Raw genomic sequence first — 25,397 nt, 5'->3', positions numbered from 1 at the left:
AACCTTCTCCATGTCACAGTGGTGCTGGATTTGGGTCTTCCTTCCGGGAATCACAACCAATCCACAGGTGTGGGTTTGCTTCAGGTTTTGGTGAGTTTTTGAATCAACAGTGAAGCTCCACCCTTCAGCATTTTCCATTCTCCAAACCAGGACTTTTTTACCAGATTCAGTAGTAAACCCAAACTAGATTATCTTGGCTTTGAGCTTGAAACTTTCACTAGATGATTTGAAAAGATGTCCCTGAGAAATGATGAAAATCAAAAGATGCAGTGATAAAATCATGGGATCGGTCAAATTAATCCCTCCCTAGCCCACAGGGGTGCTCACAGGAGAACTTCAACCAGGAGCAAAGATAATCCAGTCATACACCACATTATTCTCATTTCCCAATCCAGCTCCATCATTTTATTAAATGCTTTCTCGTTGTTTTGTTCTGAGAAATGATGAGTAAATTTTGCTCAAGTCCACCCAGCCACAGGCAGTGATACTTTCCCAAAAATACCCTTCCAACCTCCAAGGATTTGCAGCTTAGACATTTCCTGAGATAGATGTGCAGTTTGGGGATGTAACAGCCCCAAAACAGTTTTTGTTCAATGAGTTCATCCAGGTGCTTTTCAGACTTGTGGGAAGTTTTAACATCCACAGCTGAATTGCATTATATCCCTGTGCTAGGTGATGAACCATCTTCCCTCGTGTGCTTCTAACTTACCACAGAGATTTTTATGTTAGATGAGACCACAAGCTGTGCCTCCTGTGACCTGTCTGGATCTGGAGAGACCTGGTGCACACAAATATTCCTGATGTGGATGCCGTCCCACGCTGGTGTCCCCTCCACGGGACCTTTTACAGGCTGGAGATTGAGAGCACAGCGTGAAAACGTAGACACAGAGCAGGTTTATAAAATGGAAAAAAAAACTTTGTAAATCTGTGATTCTCGATGCCTTGCCTAAGAATTGTTAATCTGTCATTTGCTTTTGTCACGGTTGCTAAGCACTGAGCTGGTGTTTTCACCAAACTGTCTGTCATCCTCCATATGCTCCTGTCATCCTCACCCTGCACTCACAGGACCCTGTGTGATCACAACCAGCTCAGGGTCCTCTGTTGTAGCTGGAGAGGTGGGATTGCTCCTTTCCCAGGTGTGCATCACTCCACGTTTCCAGACACGATGCCTCACATGCCATCCAGCCCTGCAGCCATTCCCTTTTGCACAATCCATCGCAGCAGCTGCCTCATATTTTCACTGCCACTGAAATTCCGTGTCACCAACAGATTTTACCCTCTCACCTCCTCTTTCAGATGGTTGTGAGCCTGTTAAGCTGCAAAGGTCCCTGCAGGAGCCCTCTCATGACCTCTCCCCACAGTGAAAACCATCCTGTCCTCTGCTTGCTTTTATCCAGGAGAAAATTTCCCCATCTGGCCTGTGGTGACTTTGTTTCTAAGATCCCTACACTCTTCAAAACATTTTTCCATAGCTCATTGCTCTCATGAGCCAGAGGGCTTTTCTCAGCATCTCTTCTAATTACACTGTCTCCTTCTTAACTCAGGGCAGCCGGAACGTCACAAAGGGACTGGGACCATACCAGATTTATGTTTCCTCCTTTGTACTCCTTTCCTACTAACCGCTGAAAGCAATTTGCCTTTTTTTCACTTTGAATATTCAGCTGGCACATGCCCAGTGATGGGAAGCTGTGTAAGTGACAGTAGCTAATTTGCAGCCCATCTTGGTGATTATATACTTAGGTTACTCTTCCTCCGTGCACTTTACTTTTTATTTCATTTATCATTTATCACCCAGTCAATCTTGTAAAATATTTCTACCACTGTTCAGTTAGCTGCACTTTAAAAAAATATGAAAAATAATTCTGAATCATCAGCATATTCATCACTTCATTATTCACCAAGCTTTCCTGATCATTTATGAGTATGTTGAGCAAAAATCCCCTCCTCTCCCCTGTGATTGCTGACCTTTGTCTCCTCTCTGAAGTGATTTGTTTACCTCTTTGTGAATTTACTTTCCAGCAGTATTTTTTTTCTATTTTCTTTATTTTACTTTGAAAAAAAAATCTTTTTTTTTTCTAGTAGCTTCCTTTACTCTCTCATTTCATTATTCTGGGTTTAAATGTGTGCCTGAGGACATCCTTCTCATATTTTTTGTTCGATGGTAAATATTTACTGAGTTTTTCATATTGTGTCTTTCAATAGCACTCTGCTGTTTGCCAACAACACACACATTTTACTCTTCCTTTCAGCCCAATTTAATTAGTCTTCTTGATTTATTTTTCCCTTTTTAGATGGTAATAGGCCAGGATTTGGGCTCCCTCATTGCCTGTGGCATGGTAAACTGGAATGTATCATAACCATTATCATAACAAGACCTTTCAGTGGCCACATTTTGAACCAGATCATCTGTATTTTTCAGGAGTTTCTTCCTTTCTCTGGGTCACTACAAATCTGATGGGGTCTAGAAAAGAAACAAAAAAAAAATATTTCCCTGCTTTGCTTGCTCCAGCCAGTGTGTCCTCTTCTCCACAGGCTGGTCCCCGCCTCATTTCAGGAATGATAAGGATTTTTCTGGGGTTATTTTGGTGCTCACAGAAAATGATGGCAATGCTGAGATCACGGACTGCCTGGAGATCCCAGAAGCATTAAGGAAAATTACTGTCTCAGATCAGTATTTCTAAACTGGCACTGGGCTTTGCAGTCACAATCAGACCTTTTTGTAGTGAATGGGATGCTGAAATTCAGGCTTTGAGATCTGACTCAGCTCTGAGTTACACATTTGATTCACTTCAGTAATTAAATCTTGCTTTTCACCTTGGGCAAGGGTGTTTGCCGCAGAAATGTGACAAAAGTCCTCTTCCAGCACTGTCTGTGGTTTGTAGGAATGACATATCCTTTGCTAAAATTCCCCTGAAGGAGTTTGAACTCAGAAAGCTCAAGATGATTTTGACAACTTCATGAATACATCTGTGGTTGGGAACTTTATCAAAGCCATGGATCTCAGGGGTTATTTTGAACTGTCCATTTTCAAAAGGAAGATGTAGGGGTTTCTCTGTTTGTTTTTTGACCCCTCGGTGTTATCTGGTAGACAGACAGATATTGTCCTGGTTTGAAGAATTTCATGTGCCAACTCAATACTTTTCTGTGCCTTGCACAGCTGGAAGGAGCAAATTGCAGACACCCCTTTCCTTTGCCACTGAATTTTTTCTCTGTTATGATGATTTATTTTAGAGAGCACTTAAAACTTGGGCTTTACTTTGTGGGCTCATAAGCAGTGATGTTGGCCCAGTGACAGATTTCTTCATGTCAGCATTCAAACTAAGAGTTACCACAAAAGGAAATTCCCTTCAGGGCAAAACACTCCCTTTAGGATGAAAATCAAAGTTTGCTTGTTAAGTGAAAAGAGATAGAGAAAAAAAAATACCCTTATCCTTCAAAAACTCTGGTTTAGGAGAATAAAGAGTTGCAGGCTGCCACAAATCCACAGCAAGATCCAATACCAGCTGTCATTTCTCCTTGCTGGGAAGGAAACGAGGGCACCACAGTGCAGCTGAAAGGGACCAGGGGAGGGTGGTGATGGAGGAAACGGAGCCTGGAGAGGAGGAAGGAGCCTGGAGAGGAGGAAGGAGCCCTCCAAGCCCCTTCTGGCCATGGGCACCTGCAGAACCTGAGATCCCTCACAGATTTACCGAAAGGTTTAAGGCAGGTGCCGGCCTAAGGAAAGGAAGGAAACACATTTACAGGGAAACCCTAGATAATTTTCAAGGCTTTGCTATATAAACATATTAAAGATCTTTAAGTAATCCCCTGGCAGAAAGCGGGCACTCGTTCCTTGCGGTGTGTTTGCTCTGAGATGCCAATCAAACGCTTTTTCCGCAGAGAGAGCTCGGCGCTAGATTTGCCTTTGTGCCCGCAGCTGGGATCGGGCCCAAGAGGTGACAGCCAGCAGATAAGGGCTGAATTAATGTCCAGAAAGGAGCAGGAGCACAAACGTTATCTGCAGTTTCAGCTGACTCACACGATGGGCTGATAATCTACTGAGAATTCCATGGTCCCCCTCGGGATCGGGATCGCTGCTTTCCTCCTCCAGCCAACCTCACTGCCCATCTCCCAGGCTGGTGGAAAAGCTCCCCATGACTTCTCTGGGCAAGGCACCATGGTGGACCTTTGCACGTGAGGGGAAAACTGGGTTTTAAAGTTTTTAGTCCGATGTTTTCTCTGATGGACGTGAAAGCTGCTGAGTGATGGAGCTGCAGCAGCTGCATCTGCCTCTTCTGCTCCACCTCCCTCTTCTGCCTGCAGCTCTTGTGACATGGAGGATACACAAAATATCGAATTTATCAATTGTGACTGTCAATGAGAAATGCCTCCCGTGTCTTAAATAGGGATGGATATAAATGGAGTCCATAAACTATTGAATAAGTTCATCTTTAGGGAGAAGAACTCTATTATTTTTTCCTCTTGTAGGACAAAATGCCTCCCACTTTGTTGGAAATACTTTTCAACAAATAAACTTCCTCCAAAACACAACCATGGAAGCTGAAAGTTCTCACTTTGAGCTTTGTAATGGAAATATGCACCAAAAAAAATTCATATATAATATTCAAAAGCAAGAAGACACAATTCTGTCAAAGATCAAAAAAGTGCATTGAATCTCTTTATTTTGGTGATGAACAGGAAGGGTTACCTGGTGGTTTTCCCACAGGAAAAGTGATGCTGCAGAGCACCCAAGGGGCTGCAGCCTGCCCTGCCTGCTCTGCAGGTGCCTCCTGTGGGGAGATGGTTCCACCATCCCACTGCTTCTCCCCTCTCCCTGGAAATGATTGTCTTTAAGAGTTGACAAGTAGCTAGAGGTTAAGAAATGTTACAGTAAGTGGTAGAAAATTGTCCAAAAGGAAGACAAAAGCCTTCAGCAGTCCAAGTCCCAAGGCCCGTTGTCCTAAAACAACCCAAAGTCTGCCTGGGAGGCCACCTTTGAAACCAGGAGAAAAGAAATCAGGAAATTATTAGGTCAAACACAGTGTTTCAGAAGTTTGGTTTTGGCAAAACACATGCAGGTGGTGTTGGGTGGGTTGGGAAGTGCTGCTCTGCCTTGGGGATCAGGCAGAGGGGGTGGGGACAGCCCCTGCTGTGGCACTCCTGGAACAGGACCTGGCACAGGGCAGCAACTCCAAAATACAGCTGGGACACTCAGGACTGATGCCTGGATGACCTGTGGGGCAGGCTGGGATCATACAGAAACTCTCATTTCTTCTCTTGTGTCTCTATGCTGCTGGAACTCTTGGGCTTTTGGGGTTTGTTTTTTTTCCCCCTGATCTTACCTTCTTTTCCTAAATCCCCTTGTGTGGAAACCAACAGTGGCCTTATGTGCTCAGTATTTCTCAGCCCCACCTTCCAGATTCTGTGTTTATGTATTTTTTCAGGTGCACAGTGTTCTCCTGAAGCTTGGAGGTATCACAGCTCCAGCCCTCCTCCCTTACCTGTTTCAGAGTAAGCCCAACCAAAACCTTAAGGCCAGGGAAAAATTGAGGCAGAAAAGATACACTGAGTACAAAACATATATGTACATGTTTTTCAGTAGTGACCAGAAAATAAAACTGCCTAGAGGCTTCAAATACTCTAAAGGCAATGAAATCAGAGCACAATGAAGTCTGGCACTCCGAGCCAGAGCCTCTGGCACCCAGAGGCACCCAGCAGCGTCCATGTGATAGATTATGGGATCACGTAATAGAGATGGATCCATAGGTACGTAATAGATATGTGATCAATAGCTCACGGGAGCCCAGAAATTTATCTCTGGGATATCAAAATATGCATGGCAACACTTCCTAACCAAACAAAAGAAAACCCAGCCTTCTGGGTGAAGCTTCAGATGGAACAATGTTATCAGACCTCGCTGGGCAAACACCAGGAGCGCATAAAACCCGCGGCTTCCAGGGAAGCCAGCACCTCTCCTCTGGCAAGAGCCATGGATCTCAAGGTGCTCTGTGCACTCTCCATCGCACTCATCATAGCCCTCAGCACCCTGGCAGAGGGAATTGCACCTCCAAGTAAGTACCTCCATGTGCTGCTGCCTTCCAGGTACGTGTGGGACCCTCCTCCCACGGACTGCAGCCAGAGCCTGTCAGCTCTGACAGACAGACAGACAGCAAATGGCTTTCTGTGCTGCTGTTTATGCCCAAAGTGGAGCCTACTTTTTAATTTTTATCTGAGAGATCTGTAGCAAAGAAAGACTGCAGCTGAGCTCTTGTGTTGTTGGAATAACCAGGAGCCTGCTGCAAAGGCAGAGGTGGTCACTAGAACAGGACCAGGGCTGGAACAGGAGCCAGCTTCGTCTAAATTTTCTTCTGACACTTGGTTTATACTGCTTTGCCACGTGAATACAGTTTTAAAGGAGTCTATCTGCCTCCTCATTAAAGGCAAGCCATTTAGACAGCTCCAGAAGAGGAAAGCAAGTCACTCAATGACAGCTGGAGGACAGCTCCAGAATTTCTTGGCTGTGGCTGACTGTGCAAATGACTTAAAATGTTAAAAGCATATCTGCAGCTATTTGCACATCATCCTGTATTTTATATGATGCAAAGATTTTGTGTCTTTACACCTGTTTGAATATACACTGGACCCTTAAGTCTTTCCCTCTTCACATGAGATGGGCAAAGCAGCAAACATTTAATAGCATAACATTTGAAATTCTTGGGATTTCCCATTGGGTGTGGTCGATTTGAAGCCCACAAACCACACTATGCTGGGCTGGCTTGCCTGCAAGGGAGACCACAGACTCTCAAACTGTGATGTACATCCCTGACCAAAATTGATAATGGTTTAAAAGCGACTTTTAAACCACTCAGGTTGTGGTCTTAGCAGGGGACTGAAAAGATGGAAAGCATCTAGGGAAAGGGCACTGTTCCCAGTGAGCATTTGATAAACACCCCTCCATAACAGCAGTGCAAACTGACACCTGTAACTTGCTTCTTCTGTCCTAAACAGCAAAATGCCAGTGTAAAGTGGTTCCCAGGGAGAGGACAAACTGTGGCTACCCGGGGATCTCAGCAGCAGAGTGCAAGAAAATTGGGTGCTGCTTCAACGCCTCAGTCCCCAGCGTCCCCTGGTGCTACAATCCTAAACCAAAGAAAGGTAATATCTCTGCCAGAAACACCGATTTACTTCGTGTTTGATTATCCAGAAATGTGTACAACCAGGGGAAAAGCAGTTAGAAAAAAACTTAGGAAAAAAAAAACTTAGAAAAGCAGTTCTGCTTTTCTCCTTAGGCAAGAAAAATGGGCACAAACCTCTGTTAGGAGACCAGTGACAGTGAAATGCAAAGTCGAGCCTTGCTTACCTGTCAGACTCCTGCCTTATCCTCTTCACACAATAGATTTCCTCTTCCTTCAGGCTTCTAGTTATCAAACAACGTGTGCTGGTTACTTAGAGGCATTTCAGTGTCATTTGTGGTCTTGTCCATGGGTAGAGCCAGGGATACTCAGCACTTATTTAAGTGGGTTTGCTGTGTGGCTACTTGTTTGGCACCTGTCAGCATCCTGCTTCTATTTTTTACCATTATTTTCTCAGAAAGGATAACAGCAGCTCTTAGTCTTTCTAGGATTAGCTGTATATTTTACATAACTGTGTTAAGTAATGGAGTGTAATTAGCTGTGTTAATTAACTCAGGGTAAGCTATATTTGCTGGGCTGACAGCACGACTCCTTCTTAGGAGAACTTCAGGGCAGTCTCAGCAGCTGCACAGGTGACATGAAAGGAAACGAGGGTGCAAAGGCAATGTTACCCAACAGAAGAACTTGATATAAAATGGAATTAGTCAACAGGGGTCAGAATTACAGTAGGAAAAAATAGTGTTGCTTTTGAGCACTGCTTGCAACTCTTGTAAACCTTGAAAAACAAGCAGCTGCTACTTAGAGTGCCATTCCCATAGAATTGCTTTTCTGAGCAGAACCGCTCCATGAGAGGAAAACTGAAGTATTCAAGCTGGGTGGTATAATCTCTTTACTTGGGATTTTAGTTTTAAGTGCCTGGAAGAGCTGTGATTTCCTCCTAAAAGACTTATTTCACTTCTGTAACTTAAGCTGGCACGCAGAGAGGCCTGGGTGGTCCTTTCCCTGTGTTAGCCAGGCTGCTCTGGGGTTAGCATGGGGTCAGGTCATGGGCATACCTGGTCTGAGGCCAGTGGATGTGTTGCCACCACAGGAGACACAGGACTTTTCACCCCATTGCTGGATTTAGGATGGGCTGCTACCAGACACTTCCAGGGGTGAATTTTGCCTTCTCTTATCTCTGGGGCACAGCAGCAACTCATCACCCTTTGGAATTGAATTTGCCTAGGAGGCTGGGTGAGGATTTGGGTGATTCTGCTGGCTGCAATTGTTTCAGAGAAGGTCATCATGGCCATCCCATCTTCCCAGTGACCTCTCCTTTGTGTCCTGCCTTTTATTTTGAATTGTGTCACCAGCGGGTAGACGGATCACTAAGTAACACATTTCCCTTCCTTCCCTTTTTTTTTTTTCTTTTTTTTTTTTTTGCTTTACACAGTGAAGAAAGTGTGTCCCAACGATCCCTACACCAGGATAAACTGTGGCTACCCAGGCATCAAGCCCAGGGATTGCACAAGGAAGGGCTGCTGCTTCAGGGCACACCCCGCCGGTGTCCCCTGGTGCTTCTACCACCGCGTCGTGGAGGAAGGTAACGTCCCACAGGAGACGTCCCCCGTGTCCCTGTGGGTGCTCCACAGCTCCTGGCAGCGTCTCTGCTCTGCCCAGGTCTGGTGTGCTGTGCAGGCCAGAGAATCCTAAGGTGTGAGCACAAAAAGGTGGCTAAACCCTAAAAAAAAACCAGCTTCTTGTACAGAGAGTGGGGTGTTGCTGATGCATCCGAGCCAGGGATTTGTGGGCAATGTGACAGTCTGGGCTCAGGCGTGAGCTTAAGACCCCAGCTAATCCCAGAACAGAGGTGCAGTCACCCAACTCACATCCACCTTATCATGAGAGATAAAAGGCTTTGCTTTGGGAATGTGGACTGAAACTTACAGACATTTCTGATCCCCAGCTAACTTTGTTTTAGTTAGGATTGACCTTTCAGCATATTTGATAACCAATAGCCTCAGCCACACTGTGTTCTGTACTACATACAACTCCCCATGATTTGGTTTTACTGATCTGGATCATAATTGGCAAACACGTCTACATATGGGGGTTGGTTGAGATGGCTAAAAAATTGCTTTTTGGATGTCCTACATTGAAGCAAAACTCTTCCTAACATCTTGTGTGATTTATGGAGGAAACGTGTCCCTTAATCTGCTTCTCCTCTTCACCTCCCCAGCTTGTTAAAGGAGAAACTTCCATCGAGAACTTTGCAACCTTTGGATCTACTCCAATGGAACGACAGACGGAGGTCCCAAGTCAGACTTTATATTTTGCAACAGCCATGATTTCTAGGCTGTTCTTTACCTGGGATTGACTCCCTTCTGATGAAAAGTTACTGGTAGCTTTTATTCTCTCTGTAGGCTAGCACTGCACAGGTTTTCACTGTAATAAAACGAGTACGACACCACTTGTGAGGTTGGTTTTTTCTGGTTCTTTTTTGGGGTTTTTTTTCTGTCTTTATTTAAAAGCTGTGTATTTCTCAGTTTCCCAGGAAATTTGGCATGTCAGCAACCTGCTGACGAGGGAGCAGGCACCAGTGCTTCCAAAAGGAACGCAGCACTCAGCTTTTTGTGTTAGTTACTCTTCACACTTGCAAGTGACTGCTTGAATTTGTCAGCTGGCATCACACTGGTCACCCGTCCTTCTGAATGCTGGAAATATTCCGAGTTTGCCTTTATATAGATTTAGCTGTGGGTTTGGGCTTTTATTTCCCCTTGAGACACAGGGAAGGGTGCCTCTGATAGCTGATCACGGAGCTGGTCTGACTCAAACGCCTCCTGCTCTCTGCATCTCCCTGTCCCTGGTGCTCACCACAAGCAGGTCCCATGGGTCACACTCAGGAAATGTCTCTGCAGCACCAAAAGCCTCACACAGGCTCTCCCAGCCCTGGCCTAGACCTGAAGTGGAGCTGCTGTGTCTCACCAGACACAGGAGAAGCTCCTGGTGTGGTGTGGCTGCTTTCTCCTGGGAGTCTTCAACGCTCAGCACAGCAGCTCTGGAGCTTCCCTGCTTCAGCTGAGTGGGAGCTCAATACAGAGCCTCTAAGAGCTGTGCTGGGAACAAAGTGGGGACCCTGAGACTGCTGCAGCAGCAAACTCTGCTCAGGGCTCAGCAGGGGAGAGCAGCTGTGGAGGGCTGTGCTGCTAAGAGAGAGAAAAAGCTGGAGACACAGAATCACAGAGCCATAGAATGGTTTATTTGGAGGGACCTTGAAAGGTCATTTAATCCAACCCCCCTGCAGTGAGCAAGGACATCTTCAACTCGATCATATTGCTCCTAGCCCCCTCCAATCTGTCCTCGAACTTTTCCAGGGATTTTTCACCTGTTGCAGCCTTTCACAGCCCCACTGTAAAAATCTTCCTCTTTAGCATGCCTCCTTGGAGATTTGATTTATCCCTGCACACTTTAGTGATGAGTAAGTTTATCCAGGCAGGTTAAAAATTAATCATTCATAAACCACTTCCAACAGAGTCAATAACAGGATTTGAATATGGTCCATATTCATGTTACACATATTACCCAATATTGCCATTGTAATATGAGCAATAAACTGAGCAGTGTGCTGGAGCTGTTTCAAAGAATCACAGAAAATGCTGAGCTGGGAGGCACCCACAAAAATCAAGTCCAACTCCTGGTCCTGCACAGCCCCAAGAATCCCTGCTCCTGAGAGTGTTGTTCAAACACTCCTTGAGCTCTGCCAGGCTGGTGCTGTGACCACTGCCCTGGGGAGCCTGTTCAGTGCCCAGCCACCCTCTGGGGGAAGAACCTTTTCCTAATATCCAACCTAAACCTGCCCTGACACAGCTCCAGGCCATTCCCTTGGGTCCTGTCACTGTCACCACAGAGCAGAGATCAGTGCCTGCCCCTCCTCTGCCCCTCTTGAGAAAGTTATAACTGCAGTGAGGTCTCCACTCTGTCTCCTCTTCTCCAGCCTGGACAGACCAAGTGCCCCCAGCATCATCCCTGGGCATGATGTCACCTGCAAAAGCCATGAACTGCTGTGCTGAGGCAAAGCATTCCCAAGAGCTAAGCCACCACTGGGGTGGGGTTATAAATCAGAGTTAGTTGCTCACAGCACTAATAATTATTACCTAAGGATATGCCATCATCACTAAGCCCAAAGGGATGATGTTGAGAGGAATGATGGATTTTGTCTTTACAAATGAGCTGTGGGCCTGCTGGTGGATAAAACTAGCACTGAGATAAAAGAAGCAATGGGAAGGATTCCACTGATTGATGAATGGAAAAAGATATTTGCTTTTACAAATAAACCTCAGGCTTGTTGATAAATGAAACTGGATATTGAAAGATGAAAGAAACAATGGGGAAAACCCCTAAATTCCATAATTATTAAAAAATTAAAAGGGAGGGTTGTACATTAGAGGGAAATCTTTGGTATCAGGCGTATTGGGAAGTCTGTACCTCTCAAGTACCTCAGCCAGTGGGAGAAGAGAGAAGGGAAATGCAGCCAGGAAATTAGGATAAAAAAGGAGGCTGTGTCCTCCAAAAATTTCAGAGACCCCAGAGGAATGCCCCATGGCCTCTCCCTTTATTCGAATAAAGTAAAAGGGCTCCTCTGTCTCCTTTTTGGACATAAACCTCTGATGCTTGTGGATTAATTTTCCTGACAATGTTTATTCTGGGAATTTACATTCGGGAAGTGCTCGAGGTCTCTCTAGGTAGACTGTTATCAACACCCACACAAATGAACCTGAAAAAAACTGCCTAGAATCCTAAAAACTAACATTTTTGGTGAGAAAATAAAGCTGGCAGAAACAGAGTGGAAGCAGCAGCTGCTGGGGTTTGAAGATGACAGGCAGAGCCAAGGCAGAGCCAAGTGAGATCCCAAAACAGGAGCGCACACCAAAGAGAAGTGAGCAGGACCTGCAGAGAGGTGGCTACAAAAGGAGGGACCTTCCTCACCTGAGTCAGTGTCCATGGGCCTCATTTACAGCCCCAGAGAGAAAAAGCCTCGAATGAAGACTCACCCTTTGTATCTGCAGCTCTGCACAGCCACATCGCCATGCAGAGAGTGCTAAATAAGTAAACAAAATCCTGAATATTTTTTCTGAAGGGGCAGAAAGTAGGTCAGCGTAGTGATTTTTTGTCAGCAAAGGTGCTACAGTGTGAAAAACGCCAATCACTTGGTTTTTAAATTTTTAAAAGTTTCATAATAATAAAATGGTTATAAAAATAGTAATACAATTTGAGTAATAAAAAATTAGAGTTAGGACAATTACAAGACAATAAAAAGCAAAGAATTACGGATGTCTGGATGCTCTCGGGCACTTAAGCCCGATAAGCATGTTTTGTGAACAAAGGAATAACCTTTAAAAACAATACACTGTTGCATATTCATACATACTTCATGGTTCTGCATACATTCTATTCAAAACAAGAAACTCTCTCTGTTATATGTCAGCTGTTTCCTTTAATCCCCATGGTGTCTTCGAGTCTGAGCAAGGCCTGAAGAAATTAGCTTTTTCTGATAAGAAAACCATAAATTCCTCTTCTCTGGAAGATTTAGGTGTTCCATGACAGTTACCTCGAAGTGAGTATCTCATTCCTTTAAAAAAACCCCACACATACATAGTTTCTATTTTAACTACAAAAATTACATTTGCCATACTATTAAAATGTTAATACAACACAACTAATCAATGTAACATAACACATATAGTAACTCTCTACATCGAGCCATATAATACACATTTTTCACATACAGGAACCCATTTGTGTCAATTTGTGACACAAAGGCTTTGTGCTGATGGGGTCATGTTTAAAATCCCAAATACCCAACAGTCCTAAACTGCAGCCATGGCAGCTGAGTGCCACCGAAGCTCCAGCTTCTAATAAAGGCTGAATGGAACATGTTTGACATTGCAGATTGATTGCAATGGTGCTTCAGCGAATGAAGATGTTCTGCTGGCTTTTGAAGCAATTGTCGCCGAGGGAAAGGTCTCGGAAATCGTTCATTTTGAAGTAGTCAGGAAAGCTGAGCTTGGCGGACAGGGAGAACAGGGGAGAAAACTAGGACAGACAAGGAGCTCAGAGCAGATGGGTGCTAGCAACAAAGAACAAACCTGTAGCCATGTGAACACGGGATTTAACTGCAAACAACTCCAAAAAAAAGTGTTTTTTTTTTTTAATGTGCCACTTCCTTCAGGTCCTGTTCCCAAATGACTCTGGGTAGGGTGTAGGAATGTGCCCCTTGCTGACAGAGTAAACAAGTTACCCTTTGTCTCTTTAAAAAGGAAAAAAGCTCAGAAGTTTCTCTCTTTAATTTAGTTAAAATACATCTCATAAGACTTTAGAGACTTCACTTCAAACTTAAGGATAGCTAATTGGACAGAAGCCAAAAAGTCTGCCAAAGCAATTCACTAAAAAAAGAAGAGAACAAAAGAAGTAAATCACTTTTGTGACATGTTTTAGCAGGAGCAAGAACCTCTTTCCCTGGCTCGGGTTTTCTCGGTAAAGAGCTTTTTATTTTGCCTTTTATTAAAACCTTTTTGTTTCCAACACTGTCACAGGAGCCATCCTGCTCCTTTATGCCACCTGAGGTAGCTGAACTATCAAGGGTATGATGTTTTTCTATGAGAGCCTATAAGACCAAGCTCGAATAGATAAAACAGTAGGGCATGGATCCTGCTACAGCATCACACACCTCCTCTGGCAAAGCTCGTGTTCCAAAGAAAGATTTCAGACAAGGTGCTAAACTGAAGTGAAAAAGAAAATGGGAACTGAAATCTTCCTCTGTTGAGAGCGGCTAAGTCACACAATGCTGCCACAGGTCTCTGTGTGAGTTACTGGCTTTACTAATGCTTGAAAACTCGACCACAATGCCATTAAACAGCTTGGAAAACAGAAAATATAACCCAGGCAGAACGATGATCTCCAGACCCAGATTCAGTTTCCAAGAGGTTGCCCCCACTGCCAGACTGAGCCCAAAAATGAAAATTCACTACTCAGGGGTGATGGTTGCTAAACCTTCCTTAGGAAAAAAGTTCAAGTGAGAGTTTCAGAAGCTCTCAGATGATTTTTCCAAGCAGCACTCTGCCAGAAACAAGAGTCCTCTCTGGGCAGGAGAGTCCATTATTACTCTGCAGGCTTTTTTCCCTCATCTGAGCCTTCTTCTAAAGCATTTGAAAGCTGCCAGAGTTGGTATTTGAACGTGAGCTGCCCAGCTCCCACCCATGGAAGGTCCCTGTCCCAGCACACTTCACCTGGTACACAATGGGACTACATTGTGTCTTCAGTACTAGAAAAAACCAGCCAGACCAGCAGACTTTGCTGTAAAATATCTGTCCTTGCACTTTCTGTGCTGCAGCACAGAATGCATTCAAGTTCTAGAAGGAGCTGGGTAGCACTCAGGTGCTGTAGAAGAGGCTGCTCCTTTTTTTCCAGCATTTGCCATGCTTGGGTGCTCCTTCCCCTGCCAGTGAATGGTAAATTTTCCCATTTTTCACTTCATAACATTTTGTTTCATAAAATTTCCATGTACCAGAGGTGGGCAGGGTAAGAAAACAAAGTACTTTTCTGCTGGAGACCAGTGTTTCTATTCACCTAGCTGTGATAACTTCTTGTGCTTTGTGATGTCCCTTTGCACACCCACTGTGGCACCCAGAAACCCCCCTTGGAGAAGCCACCAGACAAAGACAGGCCCTTGTAGGGTCCTGTTCCCACCTGTCTCTGAGTTAGGTCCCTCAGGCTTCCTTCAACCTGTGCTTCTGTCTCAGAGCATAACAGAAGGTTGTTTTGGTAAGCAGCAATTTTGAGGGATTCAGTACTAGAACACCACAATTGAAATGAGAATCTGGAAGTCTTGAATCAAAATATTTCACTGCAGCTGAGCCAAATATCTTAATTACAGAAAGATATTTCTGCAGTATCTGGGGCAGAAATTCTAGGAAATTCCCAGGGGTCTGACCTGCCACCAGTGGGGACTGACACTCCAGTCTGTGGTGTTTGCAGAAAGCTTCATGAGAAGTAAATTTGGTAAGTAAAATGCAGCTCCTTCCTGCCACAAAATGAGATTTCCCCTGCTTGTTACCCTGTTTGAGACTTGGCATCATGCCCCATCCAAGGAATGCTTCACCAAGACACAGAACATGAGTTTCAATGAACAGAAGGAGCAAAATCGAAAGGTTTACTGTCACTTTTGTTTCTTCTTTAAGTACTTTGGGATTACTGTCTGATTCTTACACAGGAGAAAAACAAAAAGCACCTGCAAGACTCTTGATGAAGCCACAAAATCTGCTTCATATTTGATTCTACAGATGCCACGGGGATATTAAAAAAAAGGTCCTAGGAACAGGTGGAGCTTTATTCTGTCTGTCCAGCAGAGCAAAACAGGTAGGGGGACAAGAGAATGACTCTGCTAGAAAGAACTGGGGGGAACAGTGCAAACTCTGAGGGGTGTTTTAGCTGTCAGAAGCTGACAATGGATCAGCTTCATGTTTTGATAATGTTTTCTGTCTGTGGAAGTGAGAGCATTGACTTTTTTTCTCAGCCTTCCCATGTGTGTGCAGGCACAGGCTTGAACAGGAATGTCAGGAATCCAGAAAAGCCATCACACAGAGTTAACAGTGCATAATAAAATTCACAGATCTTGAAAAGATCTACAAGGCACAGGGAGAAAAAAAAAAAGACACAGAACCAAACGAGGCTATGAAATTTAAAATGCACTAAACAACAGAAATGGATGCAATTAGTGTCAGTTTGACTAATCCAGCCTGTGACAGCTTCTCTGCCCCTAAATGAAGCTGGCAACACTTCCCACCAAGCCCTTCCTGAAGGCTGTCCCATGGACAGGTGTCAGTGCTGGTGCTGACAGCACAGCCCCTGCTCCCTGCTCACCTGGGCAGGTCCCTGCACCCTCCCATGCTCCACAAGCCCATCTCTTACTCTGCCCACCTCCCTGACATCCCATGCCTTTCAGCCTGCTTTCCAAAGCAGGATTTAAATGGATAGCTGTTAGAAAATTATGTTTCCTTTAGTTTCAGGTGCTCTTTATGTTATGAATCCATTTGGAGAGTGCAGTGGGTGGGAATTGCATGTGAGGTATATTAATTTCTGCAGTGCTGCTAATGAGAAGTTAATGGTTGGGTTATTTAATAGCATTAACTGCCATATAAAATGCTTAAAGTCATTTATGTTGCCACTCAGGCTATGAAGGACTCCTGTTCCTCCTCTTCCCTTCCTGATCTGTGGAAAAAAATTGGCACTGGGAGGCTTCAAGTTTTTGGGAAGATAATTCCTTCAATTTAGTATTATTTCCAGGGCTATAAAACATAACATAAAGTGTGATCTCTGTCATCATGAGAAAACTGTCTTGAAAATGTAATCCTATTCATCCTTAGGGCAATCCATGCTTTAAGCATCACTGCTCATGTTATTTATGAATGAGTAAAAGTTAGGGCAGTTTTCTTTGAGCTGTGGTGAGCAAGGCAGGTAATTTGGTTGCTGTGGTGGTCTGGATGGGTGGCACAAAGACAGTGATGTTGTCTAGGCTTGACCTCAAGTCCAACACACAAACACCATCAAACAGCCTTAAAAATGCATGAAAACCCACCTAGGCAAAGTGAGTATTTGCCAAAGCACAGGACACCAACACTGAACCATCCTCCTGGCACTGGCATTGCTTGTGGGGCCCTACAAGGTCAGGATTTCTGCCCAAGGGTTTCCCTGCCAGTGCGGGAGGAAGCAGCAGGAAGAGTAAGCATGTCATTTCTTGGCCAATGTGGATCTTCAGGAGAAACACAAGGAATGAAAATACTGACTCTCTAAACCAGCTGAAGACTTTCCAGGTGACAGAGGTGCCCTGAGGGCTGCAGAACATCACACAGGTGCTGTGGCAGAATGAGGGAGAACGGTGTTTGTTAAAATGGGAAATGGACAGGTGGGACTGGCAGGATGAAACAGAGGTTTTCTTCATCTGGGAAGAAGGGAGGAAGAAACCCACCGATTCCAGAGTGCCAAGCAGAAGGCAAAAAGGGAATGATCTTTCCTGCTTCTTCTAATGAAACAGCACAGGGAACATCTGCCTCTTGCAGGTAGCAAGGACAAGATGAACAGAAGATTAGTCCATGGAAGAAAAATTCATCAAAATTGGATGAAAATACAAAGGTAATTAATTCCACTAGTTCAGGAAGTCCTTCAATTCTCAGAGAAGCACTCCCTGATGCTTGCCCTGTTCGGGTCGGAAGGGACCTTAAATATCGTCTAGTTCCAACCCCCAGTGTGACTGCAACTCCTGCTTCTAAGGATTTTTACTGGATATTTCTGTAACCCACCTGTACTGGGAATTACCTGAAACCACCCCAATTGGAAACAGGCAATTCCATGCCCTTGCTGGCTGCCAGGATCAAGGAGCAGGCAGTGAAAATGTGTCAGTACCAACACATCTTCCACTTCCCTCAGAGTGAGAACAGGAACAAAGGCATCTGTCTGAAAATAATAACACTTTATTTGATTTTTTGTGTGAGTGTTACATTATCATAAATGTTCTCTAGTCTCAGAAAACAAAGCCCTAAGTTTGGAAAATAATGCACATACAAATCTCTTCTTACAGGTATTAAGTATACAGAAATATACAAAGATTTCTCTATTACTGTAATATATCATCAGAATGCCCCACATCCCACATTTTTACTCAGGTCCACTGTACCAGGAAGCATAAACTACAAAGGTAACAAGCAACCTGAAAAAGACATGGTTTGTTTAATATAATTACATCATATGTATATATATATATATATATATATCTACAACAGTGCAAATATATCACAGCGTGCAGGCAGCAATAGTCTCTAGAGAAGCAGAATAAAATTGATTCATAGTAATGCAAATGCATTACAGAAACAAGAGACAACAATGACATACTAGATATTCAGAATATGCACACTTTAGCACGCTGATTTAAAATCATACCTTGCATTGACTCTTGCTTTGAAAAACAAAAGAACCGAATGTTAAATAATTCAGTTACAGGTTCAAGGGCAGAATCTCACAATAAGGTCAGCTGACTCAGAAAAGGTATTTGATAAATCTTTACTGACACAGGTAAAGGCTTGGCCCCACTGCAGGACTTGTTATCTTCTTCTTTTAAGATACGTCAGTGTAATCGTCTCAAATTTAATTTTCTTTTGCCATAATTTAATGGAATTCTTTCCATATTTTTTTTAAAAATTGCTCAACAACTCATTCACATTTGGGAAGATTGGTGTAATTATCACTGAGGCCAGGAAAGCTTGTTTCTGGAAGTAACAGAAAGGAGTTTGTATAATGATTACCCTAAATGGGCCACTAAAATAAGCTACAACGGGGTCAGAAAAAAAGACATCACAGATGCCACTGAAGTAGAAAACCCCATCAACCTTAAAAAGTAGAAGCTTCCCTGTTGCCTTGCAATCATCTGAAAAAGACATTTTTGATTTTTTTTTTCTTCTTGAAAGAGTAAAGCACACCCAGAGATCCAGTACACTGGGGTTTTGGTAGCTCAAAGAAGCCTCAGAGTCATCCCTCCACCTTTAACCATCCTGCACTCTTCCCAGGCAGCTCATTTTCACACCCCACGTGGACAGCAGCCATGAATATCCAGAAAAAAAGGGACACAACCAATGAACCAGCAAAAGCTGGATGTGTCCTGAAGGCACAACCAGTGCAGAGAATGCAGGCTGAGCCATGGCCATGTTTTGTGCCATAGGAGACACATCCTGGCTGGTCACCCTTTGTTTTACAGTGCTGGCAACAGGTCTCAACAGAAATCTAAATCTCCTAAAGAAAGGTTCTACAGCTGACAGCTGCATAAAATTATCATTCTTCGTAAGATTTCAAAACAACAAAAAGACTGAAGCTAAATTTTGTGCTCTATGGTACAATTATTCCTTCAGAAACTCTACGTGAAATATGTACAGAAACAGAAATAAAGCATTGAACAGAATTAAAATGAAACTTGCTATGTTTGCAGGCTCAACCTGAAACTTTTAGACATGTAATATGAAGAGGGATATGTGGGCTGACAAAAATCACTCAGTGGGATACACCACAACAGCCCCTTTGTGTATTTCTGGGAACAGGAGGGCAGTAGGAGTCGACCCCTGAAAATGCCACTGCCCCTGTTCACAAATGGCAGAGCTCCTGGTGAACTCCAGTGGCACTCAGCACTTAATTTATGCACTCACCAGTGCTGTGTGGCACTGCAGTGATCAGCCTGTCACAAGCTGTCACAGAGGACATGACACGGTGTCATTTTCTGCCTACTTCTAGTTCCCAACAGCTTGTCACACGATCATACATTATAAATGGATGTGCACACAGAAATTCCTGAGCAGCTGCACCCTATGGGGCTGTCGCCCTGTTCTTTTGAGAGTTTTAAAGTTCTTGTAAAAGTTCCTATGCCTTCTGATATTTACATATTTGAACTAAGTTTTCTCACACGCTGTTCATGTAAATGATGATTGTTTTGCGTTCTTCTTTGTGGGTGGAGAGAATTGATGGACTGTTGGTTTGACCAGTGTGGTTGGAGAGGAGGCAGTTTCACCCTCCAATCCACTGTCACTTTGGCTATTGTATATATAGTAGAGTCAGAAAATAAAGTTGGCTTTTTTGGGTTCTTTTTCTTTCCTTTTACATCTAGCCTGCTTCTCTGAGTTATTTCGTGTTGCAGTGTGACAATGGGCCTGTTCTGGTAGGAAATAAAGGATGGCATCCAAGGAAGGATGGAGACTCTCCTTAGTGCTGTATTTACAGAAATATTTTTTATTGTCTTTTGCAGCAGTATCCAGATTAAGTTCTAGTTGGGCTTTGGCCCTTCTTATTTCTCGTTGAATAACCTCACGGCGTCCCTGTAGTCCTGCTGGGTTGCCTGCCCTTTCTTCCAAAGGTCACACACCCTGTTTTGTTACCTGAGTTCCAACCAAAGCTCTCTGCTCAGCCAGGCCAGTCCTTCTGCCCCTCTGGCTCATCCTTTGGCACATGGGGATGGATAGCCTGCTCCTGCTGTGCCTTTAGGATTTCCTTCTTCAGGATCCCCAGCCTTCCTGGACTTCTCAGCCCTTCAGGGCTGCCTCCCAAGGGACTCTGCCAACCCAGCTCTCAAGCACAGTCTGCCCTCCAGCAGCCCAAGGGTCCAGTTCTGCTGGATCCCCTCCATCTCCCCAAGAACCAAAACCTCTCACTTCATGTTCACTGTGCCCAAGAGGATCTCCAGCGACCACATCAGCCACCAGCCTTCCTCTGCTCACAAACAGGTCCAGTGGGCATCACCACTGCCTGGTTCCCTCACCACCTGTGTCAGGAATTACCTCCCACACACTCCAGGAACCTCTTGGACTGTTTCCTCTCTGCTGTGCTGTATTTCCAGCAGACATTTGGCAACTTAAAGTCTCCCACAGGAAAAGGGGCATTGGTCACAAGACATGGAACATTTCACCTGCCTCTTCATCCTGGCTGGGTGGTCTCTTACAGACTCCCACCAGGATATCTGCTTTGTTGGCCTTCCCCCTGATCCTTAGAACCCCAAAATCCACCCAGCACTGTGTAAATAAGTCTGGCAGGATCTCCTCTGTGAGGATCACTGGGGTGGCACAGGTCAGTATGTACCACACTTCCCTGCAGGAACAAGTGTTTAATGAAACATTCCTTTCTGCTGAGAGCACAGAGTTTGACACAGAAGTGTGGATAGAACTGTCAATCACCTGAGACATCCAGCTCTTGGACTCAAGTTCATTATCTCCCACTTACATAACCAGCTCTCCCTGTTACATGTGCACATATTCTCCTCTTTTAATTAAAAAGGTACTTTGTGCTCTAAATTCTAAGAGCTGAAGAGGATTTCAGCACCAGTCTTCTTCCACTCCCTTTGACCTGTAACAATGGAACCTTCTCAATTTCTTAAGAGTAGTATCTGCTTTTCAAATCTTTTATTTAATTGAAAATAATAATGCTTCAAGTTATTTTTAAAAACCTTCAGGGTTTTTCAGATTATATGCAAGTTTCCACAAAGAAAAACAACAAAAGAAGTAGGAAGGACCTAAAGTCTTAACTAATGCACACAGTAACCAAAGCAACGTCTCAAAACAAGTCAAAATAGAGCAAGGAGGCCAACAGGACACTAAAGTCTTCCTGCAGTCCCAACAAAAGTCATACATTCACTTTTCAAGAGAAACTTTAAGCCTCTTACATAACTTTTAGCCAGGCTGTGACTGGTTTAAATAGTAATAGTGGCATTGATTTCCAAGAGTTTATGGCTCTTTATATATGGCTATAAAACTGAGGATTCAAAAATTGAGGATTTGAAGCCTTCAGAATCTTGCTGGCCTTGTTATTCTTCCAAGTGAAGCCTCCAGAGCTTCACAAGGTGCTGCTCAACACAACAGCACCTGCATGCTCCACTCATTAACCTGGGAATGTGTTTTATACCAGCCTGTTGGAATTTATCTCCACATAAAGAGGAAAAAAGCCAACCTGAGACTACGTTACGAATCTTTGCAGTAGATGAAGACATAATTGGGATGGATTTTAAATGCTTCTGTCCCACAGCAGTGACACAGAGAGATCATTAGTTAATTTGTGAGCTAGGGAGAGGAAAAATTATTATCTCGTCTATGTGTATCATTGAGTCTCCAGAGAATTACTTCTTTACTGGGATACTACAGTCTGAAAGTATTCCTAACAATAGTAACTTCCAGCTAAATGCTGGCAGCAGAAGGCTGGAAAAGGCATATCTAACAAAAAAAGGAGTGACAAAAAATATTCCCAGGGCAGGAGTTTTCTCAGGAACACCCGTGGAGGACCAGATTTTTGGCTACCATAACACAATACAAACTTACAGTACAGGAGGACATGCTGGAGGCTAAAAACATAAAATGAGACAGTCTAAAACCAGAGGAACAGGCACAGATAACAAGACAGAATCCAAGGAATTCATGCAGCTAAACTGGTCTAGATGGGAGAGAACAGCATCCTGCAAGATACCAGTGTGGAAATGCCAGCAAAGTTGCCTCATTTGGAACACTGCAGGGGATTGTCAGGGTGGTATTTGGTAAATGGTGCTGGTAAACACAAAGCATGAACCCTGAAGGTTTTCAGTGCCAGGGATGTCACACTCCTTGACCTCAGCTTGGACCACAAGTCTGCAATCCAAGAGTAATTTGGCAAATGTAGTCCTTTGTCTGCTTGCAAAAATGTTTGAACTGCCTGTAATATCCATAAATATGTTGAGAGTCTTGAAATAATCAAGGCACGTTATGCTAAAGGGATTTCAGCTTGTGCCTTGTTTAAAAACTGTTCACAGCTATGAGCATTATTTAGAATAGCTCAAATTCTTAATTTCTCAAATCTGACAGCTATATAGGTTTGTACCTGCTCGTGATTATGCCTGGAAAAGCTGCAGAGCTGTACAAAAGCTTTTTTGAGAAAAAACGGCAACAAAAATTATGCAAAGAGGCTGAGCAAGGAATGTGTTTTTTCTTCTACACTAAAGACTGATTTTGCTTTCACAGGTAAACCTTATTTTCAGGGAAAGTACAGCTAGCCTTCCTAAAATATGTGACTTAATTTGAAGCCTTCCAGACCCCAGGCTTAGTTCAGATGTCCTGAGTTGAACAGATACATGCAGTCTGTGTCTGTATTGGTAAATCAAACAGAGCCTGGGCATGGGTCAGGAAAACTGGGAAACAATTTTCTTCCCTGCTAAATGGCAGAGCTGCAGCCCAGCACAGCCAGAGCTTTTGCAGACAGTGTTTGGGCTGTGTAAATTCAGTACAGGGGCCATTCCTATACGCCCCAGCTGTGTGAGGACTAACAGAGCTGAGCCTGGCACTATTTATTTCACTAGAATAGACACAGCCATGGAGTCTTGGAAAAGTTTGCTGGATTTTTGGAGGCCAGAAGACGCACCAGGTCCCTCTTATCTACCCTGCTGCCATGAGCTGCTGGGCTCCTCAAGGGTTTGCTGAAATTGAGCTGCATCCAGCCTGCAAGAGTTCAGCATCCTTAAGGGAAAAATGCATTTACAGAACGTGCAGGCTTCACTCAGGGGTCTGGAACACCCAGATAAATTCACAGTCATGGCAGAAGGCTGTGCAATTTGCACCAAAGCCCTCCAAGGTGTCCAACATGAGGATGGTAGATTAACTTTGGGTTGAAAATCCAAACCCATGAAAATTGGTGAGAAAAATCACATCAGCTTGGAACCAGAATTCCCCCTGCCAAATTTACAGAGGTGAGATACCCAAAATAACAGTTTCATAGGTGTTCAGATCAATTGATTCTCATGTTGTGCATACAGACTTAGGGATGAGAACAAAACTTCCTGGCATAATTAGACCTGCAGCGTTACAAGGTCATTTGTGTATTTTTGGGAGAGTCCCACACAGACTGTGTTGCAGATATCATGAACACCTCTGGATGAGGCAGTCACAGGTCTTTTAACACAGTAGCCCAAGATTTGATCTGTGGACAGCTCCTGCACTCCTTTAACAATCACTTTAGGGACAGATCCTGCTTTCACAATTTAATTAAAAATAAGCCTTTGGAGTGCTTTGATTTTTTTCAGTCACAGGAGGTAGATCAAACAGATAATGAACAGAGCTAGAACCCCAAAATACCACAAATACTAAGGATTTAAAGACACTGCAAAAGAATATTTTTTTTCAACCATTCAGTGGCAGCTTGACCATGTCTAACTGCATGTGCTATCCAGTGCTGCTTCCAAATGGGACCACGGGTTTAGTGCAGATTCAGAATCTGCCTTTTTTTCCTATCATTACAGTTTTCAGATATGAGACCAGCTCGACAAGTAAAGCACCAGAATTCTAAATTCAGACAGAAACAAAAATAATTACTTGAATCACTTTAGGTTTCTTTTAAAAAAGTATCCATATTAAAAAGATATCTTCACCTTATTAATACATTTACAGACTTTTAGCCAGAAGGGGTAATTCTGTGGAAAAGAATTGCAAAATAATACATAGAAAACTGCAAAGATGAAATTTAAAAAGATGAGAGAATCCTATTTTCTTTGCATTCCTCATTTTGCATCTCACTACCTTGTCAGCTAGAGATGTCATTACACTATTCTGGCCACCAGAACTGGGATCCTGGTGGCCTTATCCCAAAATTGGTTTTCATAAGGAAAGCTCCTGCAGCCAGGTTTCTTGTTACACTGCCTCAGTATTGATATTCTTGTGGTGTAAAATTCCCTTCTAGTTCTTCTTCCTAGTAAAAGCTAGAAAGTGTAATGAAAACATGACCCAACCCAACTGGACTGATTGGCTTAACACTGTATGTCCACTATCCCATTGTGGCTCTCCATGGGCTCGGTCAGGACAGCATCTGGCTGGGCACTGGGGACCAGCCTGCCACAGTGAGACAATGTCAAGTGCCCTCTATTGCATCTCTAAAGTTCTCCTACTGCACTGGTTCAGCTGCTTTTCCTTTACCTCTCCGCTCGGATTTTGTATCTGAGGACAAAATAGGCAATGAGGCGCAGGGAGAAGAAGAAAATCCCAAGAACAATGAAGTCCAGGTAAAGTTTGGCATTTTCTACATCCAGTTCTTTCAGGATGGCCTCTGATTTTTGAAAGTGGCAGGTGTCATCTTTGTCACAATGCAGATCTTCTCGATCCAGTCCGTAGATGGAGAGGATGACTCCTTCGAACCCATATCTGGAAAGAAGAAGGAGGGATTACAAGGAAAATCCTGATCATCTGGTTACAAGTGCAACACAATCCCCAGGAGAGCTCAGCTGAAATGCTGAGGGGTTCAATATTGCTCTCACACATCTGTCTTGGGGCAAGTTCTATCCCTGTTGCAATCAGGCACATCACATGTCACGGGCATTTTACGTAAAAGGGAACAAGGGCAGAAGTTTTGCCTTTAATGCTTCCAGTTAGTTCACAGTGCAATTTCTCCAAAATAAAAATGTCAAGTCAGAAAGCAGCATAATTTCAGCTCATATTCAGAAATTCCCCATTTAAAAGTTTAAAAGTGACATCATTTTTTTTTTTTTTAACAAGCAACAGGGATATGGCTTGAAGTCAGAAATATGTTAAAACAAGCATCAATCTAGAATGTCCCTTCTCCTTTCCTCTGTGCACTAACAGTTTTACTGATAATGTTCCCAGTATTTGCGATAAACCATCGTGGATCTCAGACATACGAAAGCTCCCTCTGGCTTCAGGAGACCCCACACAAGCCAGGCAATGATTTAAGGCCTCGCCTTGAATTCTGAGTATTAAT

At 43.7% G+C, this 25,397-nt stretch overlaps 2 protein-coding genes across 4 annotated transcripts in view; one reads left to right on the top strand and one right to left on the bottom strand.

The window, feature by feature from the left end:
• Positions 1-5,304: 5,304 nt before the first annotated feature.
• LOC137465630 (trefoil factor 2-like) lies at positions 5,305-9,898 on the top strand. Its single transcript, XM_068177705.1, has 4 exons — positions 5,305-6,050; positions 6,988-7,134; positions 8,545-8,694; positions 9,331-9,898. The coding sequence occupies exons 1-4, from the start codon at positions 5,816-5,818 to the stop codon at positions 9,336-9,338; spliced, it is 540 nt and encodes a 179-aa protein (XP_068033806.1). The 5' UTR covers positions 5,305-5,815; the 3' UTR covers positions 9,339-9,898.
• Positions 9,899-18,902: 9,004 nt separating this feature from the next.
• Positions 18,903-25,397, bottom strand: part of ABCG1 (ATP binding cassette subfamily G member 1) — a 54,000-nt gene continuing 47,505 nt past the window's right edge. Inside the window, exons 15-17 of one of the 3 annotated variants that reach the window (XM_068179611.1) lie at positions 20,234-24,823; positions 19,835-20,194; positions 18,903-19,501 (exon numbers count right to left, since the gene is read on the bottom strand). In XM_068179611.1, the coding sequence (XP_068035712.1) occupies positions 24,595-24,823 (229 nt within the window). In that variant the 3' untranslated portion in view covers positions 18,903-19,501; positions 19,835-20,194; positions 20,234-24,594. Of the gene's footprint in view, positions 19,502-19,827; positions 24,824-25,397 lie in introns of all 3 variants that reach the window. The other 2 variants (XM_068179613.1, XM_068179610.1) reach the window with 2 other exon arrangements.

This window comes from Anomalospiza imberbis, chromosome 2 (genome assembly GCF_031753505.1).
Source record: "Anomalospiza imberbis isolate Cuckoo-Finch-1a 21T00152 chromosome 2, ASM3175350v1, whole genome shotgun sequence".
Taxonomy (NCBI): Eukaryota; Metazoa; Chordata; class Aves; order Passeriformes; family Viduidae; genus Anomalospiza; species Anomalospiza imberbis.
This window is presented reverse-complemented; position numbering and strand designations above follow the sequence as displayed.